At 45.1% G+C, this 10,668-nt stretch overlaps 1 protein-coding gene across 2 annotated transcripts; it reads right to left on the bottom strand.

The window, feature by feature from the left end:
* Positions 1-598: 598 nt before the first annotated feature.
* LOC148316637 (E3 ubiquitin-protein ligase pellino homolog 2) lies at positions 599-10,166 on the bottom strand. Of its 2 annotated transcripts, none has more exons than XM_088286485.1 (7): positions 9,753-10,166; positions 5,524-5,653; positions 5,313-5,414; positions 4,642-4,839; positions 4,359-4,544; positions 3,877-4,082; positions 599-3,815 (listed from the first exon to the last, which is right to left on the bottom strand). In XM_088286485.1, exons 1-7 carry the CDS (start codon positions 9,830-9,832, stop codon positions 3,428-3,430), a joined length of 1,290 nt encoding a protein of 429 aa, XP_088142611.1. In that variant the 5' UTR covers positions 9,833-10,166; the 3' UTR covers positions 599-3,427. The 2 variants fall into 2 exon arrangements, with proteins under 2 accessions (XP_088142611.1, XP_088142610.1); XM_088286484.1 differs by lacking the exon at positions 9,753-10,166 and adding an exon at positions 6,189-6,426.
* Positions 10,167-10,668: the final 502 nt, after the last annotated feature.

Here is a 10,668-nt window from a genome sequence, read left to right as displayed (position 1 = left end):
GTTCAAAAAACGAAAGAACAAAATTCACATGATACTTGGGTGTATTTTACATGTTTAAGAAGGCCAAGTAAAGCAGCTTGAATGTGGTAAAAGTGGTCACGGTAGTCAAAAGTCTTACCGTGTTGCTTTGGCGCCTTTTCGCAAGGATTTGTGGGTAAGGAAAACAACGTAAAAGTCCATTTTTATTTCTTCATTTTACGAAACAATACAATTAAAATATCCCACACCTTCCCCCAAAATTAAAAATAAATACACAAAATTACCGTTTAATAATTTACAATCAAACAGTAGGGAACGATTCGGTTACCTGAAACATTTATTGAAATAGCTTGACAAGTTCTAAAGGTAAATTCCTATATAAAAATTGTAAATTGGAGTGGAAGACAATCAGAAATAAGTGCAACATATGTAATTCGTAAAACTAGAGTTTTCATTTTAAAAAAGTTCATTGTAAAATGTCTCATATTGGAGAAAAAAACCCAACTTGTTTTTTTAGAGTGGTCATTTTAAGAAACGATAATAAAGATTGGTGGAAGAGCGCCATCTGCTGGAAACGAGCAGATTGTACACACAAAATGCACACACGGAAGCCAAGTGGCACTTTTCAACAGGTTTATTGACATGTGTATAGCGATTGTCTGTGCACCATTCGGTTACAGAGGAATGCGTTTGTAAAATAACACAAAAAAAAAGAGCTGTACATGGTTGGTAGTTCTTTAAAAATGCATAATAAAAAGGTGAGGTGGGTTCACGGTTTAATAATACATGTGGGAGGCTTGAAATGAAGGTCAAATGAGACATCACGTTACAGAAGTGCTAAACAATTGAAATATGAAAAGTAAATACTGTTTCTGCATCTACAAGAGGCTACATGTTAAAACTAAATGACGGAAATCGATAATAAACACCAAAAAGTAAATAAAAAAAATAGGAATCTAAAATTTAAAAACAGGTGCAACAACAGTTCTTCCATCCACATGCCAACACTGTATTTGATATTTCATCTTTTGGCAGGTTTGCGCAGTTTCATTCTTTTGTTATTAAAACCCGTAAATAACTGGATACTGTCTATAGTCGCAGATAAATGCTCTCACGTTTTAAGTGTTGTGTAGTGAAATCACCGTGTGCCACACTAAATCCTGAGTGACAATAAGCATAAAATAAAAATAAAAATTATAAATCGTGCTAAAACTGCGGAACGTACAATGGTACTTTGATGGTCCTAAAAATCTGGAGTCCGATCCAAATTTGCGGAAAAATTTGCCACAAATTCTGGACCCCAAACTGTCGCTGGTTGTTTTCTAATTTCTGTTTTCATTCCAGTCCGTTTGGACAGGACAAATTATTTGTTGGCTGCTTTCCTAGCGAATTGGGTGGGCTTGAAATTGAACAGGAAATCTGCCGTTTCCAAATGCAATCGAATTCAACGGTAAATTTTGTCAACCAAATCAAGGTACCACTCTTTTGGCAACATAATGGAATTGTAACGAACGATTTAGTTCCGCGGTTAATATGTCGGTAACGATGCTGTGCTGGCTTCTTGAGGGGAGCGTCCGGATGGAAACGGATGGATGACACAATTAAAAAAATAAAATTAAAAAAAAATTCAACAAATTTCTCGTATGCAGCAGCAGAGTTGGCGGCAAATATTAGTTGTGTTACAGTACAAAGTGTGACTCTCACTTTCAAAACATTGGTCAAGTATGAGGATTTTTTTCTTCTTCTATTTTTGCACATTTGACAGCCGGAGACTTGGAAGACATCTTTAGTCGTCAAACACTCAGCGTGAATTCAAAAATCGGGGAGGGAGGGAGGGGCGTGAACGTGTTTTGAGTGTAGCGTACATACTGTGTGTGTGTGTGTGTGTGTGTACATGCAAGCGAGACACACACACCCATGAGTGTATCCACTCATCCATACGTGAGGTTATTATACTCAAGCTTGCAGGGAGGGGGGCGGGGCTACGCTGTCATATTCACTTACAAAAATAGTATCACAATATAGACCATTCAATAAGAGCACCAGGGAGGCTAATAAACGCATAGCCTGGATGGTCGGCTACATTCAATGTCCGGGCAACGATAGCACTGGTTTGTTGGAAAATGGGTGTGTGTGTGTGTGTGTGTGAGGGAGAGCGATACACAGTGTTGGCAACATTTTCACACTCACGGGCTCTTCTACGTCTAACACATCCTGGACCACACGCTGAACTTTCACCAGGTGTACCAACTAAATCAGTTACAAAAATAGCATATGTATTTATATTTATATTTTTTTATATATATATATATTTATATGGATATATCTCCCCACGCCCCCGACCCAAATACTGAACCATGTTTCCTAACAAAATAATTTTCTTTGACACACGCACAAGCACACAAAGTAAAATTTAGGGGGGGGAGGGTTTGTTTTTCTATCTCTTTTTTTTTTGTTGTTGTTTTTTTATGAGGTTACGTTAGGTCAAAACCTTTGGATAGACCGACACACTGGCGCACATGAAAAAAGAACCCGGTTAGCATGAGCGGAGAAACCAGAAGTGTTTCGGGGTTCATCAGGATGGAATAATAAATTTGGATTGTATTCTGAATTTTCGGGCATGGTACGGAGTCCCCAGGTTGAATATATTACGTGAGCGCGGTAGAGGGTGGAGGGGCACTGGAGAGAAAAAAATAATAAAAATGCTACAACCATGTTTGAGGTGATCCCCGCTAGTCTAGCGCTTGGCTAAAACCTAGCGTGAGATCTTAGCTTATACAAGAACGAGTGGTGTTATTGCTTCAGGGTGTTTAGTATGTGTGTGTGCGTGTGTGTGTGAAGTGGATCTTACCAAGTGTGTTGGGGGTCCAATACTCAATTTGCTTGAGATCTGGTCCAGGGGTATACAGAGGGCCCAGAAAATGCGAGACTTCAAGGAATGTGCTGAATATTTTCAACACGTGAACGGCTTGAAAATACAGAAATGGAGTTGGGTCAAAACAAAACAAAAAAACCCCAGCAAAATAATAATTTTGGTGCTGAACATGATGACCGCGTGAGTGTCCTGTCCAGACAAGAGTACAAATCTGGTTATGTCACCTCTCCGCCGTCGTCGTGGGGGCAAGGCCCCGCAGGTCTGATCCCAAACGATGTCTACTGGCTTTCATCCCTCAAAAGGTGACGCACTAAAAAGCATCATGTGAGCGCGGAGGTGTAGATGCTCTGCTACAGCGCTACATAAGACATCAAATCTGACTTGTCGGTCGGGCTTGTGTGGGACGAAAACCAGCAGACTGCGAAGACTGTCAAGGTAATGAATGAGCGTTATCGATCATTCTGTCACGTTTCAATTAGTTGCCTAAAGTCCAGATCGTCAATCCATCACCAAGACCTGAAGGACGGTTTAAAAAAAAAAAAGGGGGGGAAGGGAGGGAGCTTTGTGTCGTGGCTAGTCGATGGGACCCTGGAAGATGAGCCGCGTCCACCCAGGTGTGCTGAGTGCGGCGGAGCAGAAGGGGCACACGGGTCTGAAGGCGTGCGTCCCGTGAGGCAGCGGGGTGTCCGCCCAATACCTGGTTGTCCTCTCCGAGCACACGTGGCCGCACGGCACGAAGGCGTACGTGGGGGCGCCGGCGTCCACGTACACGGCCGGCTCGCAGCCCAGCCACAGCGGCACGTAGGGGCCCACGCTGCGGCACAGCGGGCATTCCCGCCGCGTGGTGGAGCCCTCGCCGTCTAGAGGCTCCTCCTCGCCCGCCTCGGACCGCTGGCCCCAGTCGTGGCGTCCGTGGACGTGGCCGCAGGTGAGGTAGACCCAAGGCTGACGTTCTTCAAGGCTGAAATCGCAACTTATGTTATATACATGATTTTTTTTTTTTTTTAATGTTAGGGCCGTACCTGTGGCTGCGCGGCAGGCTGGGAAAGGCAAGCGTGCTGAGGCCCACGGGACACTGCGGCCGCGACGCGTTCAGCTCCTGTCGTAGCGCCTCCAGGTGACGCAGGGTGGGAGCGCGCATGAGGCCCTCGCCCGTGCGCCACAGCAGGGTGGCGCCGCACAGGTCCACGAGTGAGCCGTCACGCAGCGCGCTGCTCTCGCCTTCCGCCTGTAGAGGGCGACGCACCGTATAAATGCAATTAATAACAAAGACGCACACACGTACGGGTCCGACATTAAGCCCATTTGGGTGGTGGCCCTGCGAGAACATTTTCAAACAAATTCAACTTGTAAGTGAAAGTGGCAAAAAAGATTTACACTTCAACTTCAAGCTCCATGTGGGAACTCTGTACGCCTCTCTTCCACACCACAAACTATATAATCCAAATAGACGTACCGTTACACCCCTCGTCAAAACAAAGCAATCCAGAAATTGCGAACTCACGAGTTTGCCTCGGCTGGGCCCAGAACGGGTCTCCCGCAGAGCGTAGACGTCGCCACACACTGAGATCTCCCGCCACAGACCCTGCTTGGGGTCTTCGGGGAAGCCCTCGGGGTGCATGACTAGCACGCCGTTGGTGGTCAGACCGTCCATGTGGCCGTCTGGGTTCTTCCACTTGGTCGCCTTCTCCTGTGGCGGCACATGCACAATTATATTCAATATCTCTCATTGAGCCTGTGAATACAAAACCTGCACAAAAAAAAAATATATATATTGCTTGCCGCACCCCTAAGAAGATATTTTTGGAGGAGTCAAAGCCGGCGGCGTAGATGCGCGCCGTGTACGGCGGGTGGCGCTCACACACCACGCGGCAGGCAAAACGTGAGATGGTGCTGGGGGCGATGGAGGGATCCTCGCCCTCCTTCGCACCCCCGGAGGTGTCCGTCACCACAAAGTCAATGGGACTCTCTGTGGAGCGCCCAATCTGCGGAAGACGTCATAAATAATGAAAAATAATAAATATGACATATTTCTGGGCAATATGGCCTTAAAATGTTTAATATTCGTTTCTTTCTAAGAAATATGATTTCAATCATTTTTTCCCCCTCACTTCACTTGTAAAAAAAAATGAAAAATAATAAAAGATTTGCTTTATTCCTCCTGACATCACAAAAGCTTGGAAAACTTTTGCTGTTATTTCCCCAGCATGGATTTAAATTTACACTCACTATCTTGTAAACCAAATCCTCTTGATTGAATCAATCAACTTGAATGAATTGATAAACTCGAGCAATCCTCCAGCTCTAACAAACACTTTAACTCATTCGCTCCCATTGACGGATAAACACGTCAAAGATTTTTTTTTTTTACTCGGCTGGTAGTGAATGAGTTAAGAAGCGTAAACCTTCACTCAACATGACATAACAGCCTTTAGTGTGTTGTGAAGCGGCGCGTTACCTGGAACATGTCAGTGTTGTTGTCATGGCAATACTCCACCACCACTGTCTGGTTGCGGGACAGCGTGAAGGAGATGCTGTGCTGCCCCCTGCTGTGCACAGCCTGCAATGAAGCACGTGGCGGGGGTTCGTTAGCCTTCTTGTGGCTCATTAACTCCATGGAGGAGAGAATTAGGAGCAACGCGGGTTCGTCCATTTTTTTTGTGACTAACCTTGCTGTCCTGCGGCGTGTTGAGGATGTGCACGGCGCTGGGCTTGACGCCGTTGGCCTTGGCTCGACGGTAGAGAGCGAAGCGGCTCTTTCGGCGCCCGCGGTCGCCGCTAGGAAGAGAGCCATTGTACCTGATGATGGAGGAGGACAAAGAAGTTGAAAAAAAATGCATGATTCATCATTTTCAGGCACTAATATTTTTCTTCAAATGCCGCGCTGGTTTCAAATCCAAAGTTGTGCAATGCTGCTATCTAATGGCGTCTGTTCACCATGAGTTATTGAGAAGTTTGAGTTAAACGGAAAAGTTGAGCAAGAATATTTGTCGATGGTAGGAAACTGTTGGAATCCAGCTGACGGATTTAGACGTCCACAGCGGTGACTGAGTTAAAGATGGAAAACAAAAAAATCGGAGAGAGTATGGGAGTCAATCTCAACTAATTTGCTGTCGAAAAATGCCCCCATTAGGACTCAACCAAACGGAGATCCCTAATATATATACAAACGCATAACTGCTGTAATAATTATCCTTCTCTCAAAGCGTGAGTTGCAACGACAAGCAACAAACTGCCGCTTCAAAGATGTGGAGATATGAAATGCACAGGCTAAAAAAAGAGCGGTGGCGAGTTTCTTTTGAAGCGAAATCAAAACATCCACCGGCGCTCAAACCTCAATGAGAATTCGTCTGCTCGGTCAAAGCGGCGCAAAGCTGACAAACACGAGGCGGGCGTCACGGCCAGAAGAAAAAGCGTGTCAGCAAAGCGAGCATGTCGCCATCCAATGTTGATACACCAGCTGACGCCGCCGCTTTCGGTTCTCGTGACGCAAACGCCGCAGGAAGTCCACGTGTCACTGATAAGAGGCGCTCGGGAAACTGGCGTCATGGTTCCCGCAGAGGTCAGCACCTTCGCCCTTGGACGGGACGTTCCGAAATGTCAAACTTTATCCACTAACCAAAAAGCAAGTTGGTGTGTGTGTGTGTGCCGGCCAAAACACACAGATTTTTTTTTTTTTTTTTAAATAGCTTCTGCACGAGGCCTGACATTTATTAGATAATTACAGGAAGTGAGACGTGATTATAGCTGTGCATTAACAGAATTCCTCTTTGCTCAAATTCAATTTAAACGTAACCGTGGAAAGAGGTTTCATGCGGTAATAAATGCATCACAATGGCGGAACAGTACAAACGTTGCCCCCATTTTCTTTCAGAAGCCGATTAAAACAATTTCCACGCTTTCAGTTCAGGCAGAAGGCAGCGTGCCGCTTCCAGGCCGTTAATAATCAGCAGTGCGTTAACAACTCTACGACAAACCGCCCCTGAAAGCAACGACCCCTGCAGGGAATATAAATAATCTTACAGATCGTTTTTTATTAACTGTACGGGCAAACTTTTAAGTGCTGTCTCACACTATCGTGAGAAAAGGTGAACCAAACGTGGAGAGTCATTTTTGAGAATTTTGTATTCGTCACTGCCAAACTACGGCCACACGCACGATGACACGCACACGCAACGCGGCAAGCATCATTGAACGACACTTGGAAATGGCCAAGAGGACTTGAAAGATTTCAGATTTTCCAGCATTTTTTTTTTTGGGTGGGGGGGTAGGGGGGGGGTTACTAATTATAGACATGCGAACGAACTGAAAAAAAGCAAATGGAATGTAGGAGGAAGCTGGAGCACCAAGAGAACACGTCAACGCCACACAGGAAGTTGAGGAGTACAAAAGAACAACATTGTCAGTGTTAAAGACAGACAAATCTTTGTTCGGAATATCCAGTTAATAAATCAACCTCAAGAAAAGCGAACATCTAAGGGATATAAACTATTTTAAAACAATATAGAAAATGCACAGAAATTCTGCCAAATAGGCTTGAGACAATTTTCGGGGTGGGTGGCGGTCCCTAATCCAACGGAAATCAAAATTCAGTTGAGTTTTTCAAGTACACGCGTCTTAGGGGTTCGTTTTAACGGAAAAATCTCATGAGAAAAGATTGCCTGATCAGTAGCGGCGATGAGAAAAGGGTTCGTCGAAAGAACCAAAACAGGAAGAGACTGGCTGCCACATAAACGCAACAAGCAAAGGGGCAGGAAGGAGGCGATGGTAGGGGGAGATAAATAAAGAAGCCAGAAATTAAGCAGGCCTGCGTGTGACGTATGACGCGAGCGGCCGCTTGCGTCCTGCATGCTCAAACACCATAAAAGCCAGCATGAAATATTCACTCCCTCCGGACCCGCCGTCAGCTTTTACCACCGACACTCTTAGCGGCCGAGGGAACGATGAGATAAGAAGGTGTAAGAGAGACAAAGCACGTTCATAACGGCCGTGAGGGACTGCGTGGTGTCCTGGCCAACTACGGTAACGAGCGCTGGCAGGCGCCTGCGTGGAGACCGGCATCGACCACGCGGCGGCTTGCGTGACATCATCTGGGCTGACAGATGCAAGGTCAAAACATCAGCATAAGAGATGCGACGGAAAGAGGGATGAGAGCCACTGTGTTACCCGCTGGACATCTTCTGGACTGCCTCGTGCGTTTCGATACACACGAGCTAGTGTCGGTGGGGAAAGAACAACAGTCTTTGTGAAGTTTTGGAAAGTTCCGGTCAGACCTGTTTTGGGATGTGCAACAGTATTCATTTAAAAACGGGATATAGAAAAAAATGAGAGATTTCCTGCATGGGATTTGGGCAAGCAAGACCGACGGCGGCTCACGTCTGTAACGATCATTGTTCTATTTCAGTTCAACGTTTGTAACGCAGCGATTCATCAACATATAATCAATAAATATTTTCAGAATCGATTGCCTCGAGAACTTGTTTAATTTGAAATTGTTCAAATTCTCAGAATTTCCAGACTCTCGACGGAATGAATATCTTTGTGTTGAATCAATATAAAACATTTGCAATTTGGAAAACAATGATTCACATTTGTGCCTATTTTCTGACCAAACCAGTAACTGAATCACGTGAGACTTTTGCAATCGTTCACCGGATGCCATTTCGAAGCGCATTGACGAGTTCGTACCGCCAAAAGCATATCGCTAGCCACGATGTCCGCTAGCCAGAGGCTCAGCTGCGCTGTACAGTAAACCCCCCACACCCCCTGCTATTCACGGGGGGGATTGGAACTGAGCCCTGCTGGGAAAACAGTGAATAATTGACACCCCCTCAGCAACAAGATGATTACAACTGCCTAGATTTGTGGTTTAAAGTAAAGTGTGGTCCTAAAACACTGAAATATAATTTCTAAGACAACGTACAACATTCCACGAGCAACTAACAGCTTACTTGGGAATAGAATTGGCGCCACATTTTGCCGGTGGAAAAGCATTCATGGTAATGCTAAGTTAAGTCAGTACCGCACATTTGGGAAAGGGGATACCGCCAGCCAGAGACTGAGCCGCACTGTATTTGGATGCTAATATCAACACATAGAACATATTTTTGCTTTTTTTTTTTTTCTTCCATTTGTGGCAGCATATGCTGAATGGAGATGGAATGAACTCATCTGTATTCAGATGTTCAGCCTGTGAGCAAGAGCGGGTAGGGGGGAAACCATAGGCCGTTAGGTCAGTTATCTTTGGCACAGACAGGAAACTGTGCAGACCAAGAGGGACGTCTGCGTGAAACTGGCAGGGATGCAAGAGTGTGTGTGTGTGTGTGTGTGTGTGTGGCATTTAAGCTCCCAGCAGATTCCGGTGACGAAGAGGGGCTTTTCTCCTCCTACTACTCCACCATTGCACCGGTCAAGATGGAACTACACACATCAAGGGGGGAAAAAAATAAAAAAGACTACACTATTAAAAGCATGCACACGGTCATGCATTTTTTAGACGGTCCCTACTCGGAGCCATAAAAGATCCAGCATAGGATGACATCATCGGGATTCAGCCCCCTCCATCCCTGTCTCCCACTGTACACCTACAACCATTGATGAAAAAGTGTCTCCCGTTGCAGTTTCATGTCACATACCCTTGGAATGTTTTTTTCACGACGACACCCAAACGCACCACGCACATACAAGACAAATCCGTGGGCTTTAAAGTTAGTTTTCCCGCACACAAATCGACGGTCGAGTAGCGGAAACGGCGTCAGCAGGGCAATAAAAATGAAATAGAATCAAACGTTGTGTGAGTAAAATAAACATTTGCACATAATAGTGTGTGAAGCGTCACGATGATGGAGCGGTTTCTCCATCCCACTCGTTTTTTTCTTTTTTTTTTTTTACTACTTACCCCAAAATGACCAGTTCGCCGTATTTTATCGAGTCTTTAACGGGCACATCATCATCTCCGTCCTTTTTCGGTGAATTCATCAGCAAGGACTTGCTCCAGGAAATTGGATAATATAGTTTTTAAAGGGGGTAAATGAGAAAGAAAAGACAGACGAGTCGTCCTCAGCGGGAATACTACGGAGCGATTAAACAATGCTAACACCCCCCCTCGATAGTGTCGCGTTGAAAGCCGTTGGGGGGCGGCTGCTTTTTTTTAATCAAGTTGGGACACAGTCGGATAAAGTTTCCCCGGACTTGTTGCCGCGTGCTGGACAGTTTTGGTCCGCCGGAGGAGCATCTTTTCGAGCTTGAAAATAGTCAAGTGTACCGCTAGCTTATACCGAAATCTGTTCACTAGCAAAGGAAGAGGGGAGACAACAACGGCTAGCAGTGGGGAGTGGGCCATACCAATAGCGGCGGGGGTGGCTGGCAACCACGTCTCGCTCGATAATCGATTAAAATCAAAGCAAACGAAAATACAAAGGTTAAACGTGTGTTTCATATTATTTAGAAATGATTTTACTTTGTATCACCATCTTATTAGGCGGTTCTGGACATATAAAAATCGTAGATAAACGACCCCCCCCTTTAAAAAGAGAAATTAGTGACGCGGAGGGGCTCCTCGGGTAGATTAAAATGAGGCATTTCTTCACCTACTTTTTTTCTTGGTTACAAAAAACTGAAAGACGTCAATCACATCAATCTAATTTTAAGAAAATTGTAAAAACTTAATTTTATGTTGTGTGAATGTTACGAGGTTGTGTGGCGAGGATGTGGGTCACCGACATGCCCCAGACAAGACATCCTCTCTTGTAGTCTGGAAGTCATGAGAGAGTTTGAGGCTCATTCCTCTTATAAAAACTGTTCACAGCAGTATC

Source organism: Idiotropiscis lumnitzeri, chromosome 21, assembly GCF_059441095.1.
Source record: "Idiotropiscis lumnitzeri isolate Australia: NSW breed Sydney's pygmy pipehorse chromosome 21, RoL_Ilum_1.0, whole genome shotgun sequence".
Taxonomy (NCBI): domain Eukaryota; kingdom Metazoa; phylum Chordata; class Actinopteri; order Syngnathiformes; family Syngnathidae; genus Idiotropiscis; species Idiotropiscis lumnitzeri.
This window is presented reverse-complemented; position numbering and strand designations above follow the sequence as displayed.

Excerpts from the sequence above, each read along its gene's own strand:
- LOC148316637 (XM_088286484.1), bottom strand. The coding sequence starts at position 6,403 with ATGACGCCAGTTTCCCGAGCGCCTCTTATCAGTGACACGTGGACTTCC. Across the intron at positions 5,415-5,523 it reads ACACGCCGCAGGACAGCAAG|GCTGTGCACAGCAGGGGGCA; the intron begins GTTAGTCACAAA and ends GCTTCATTGCAG. Across the intron at positions 4,840-5,312 it reads ACAACACTGACATGTTCCAG|ATTGGGCGCTCCACAGAGAG; the intron begins GTAACGCGCCGC and ends CGTCTTCCGCAG.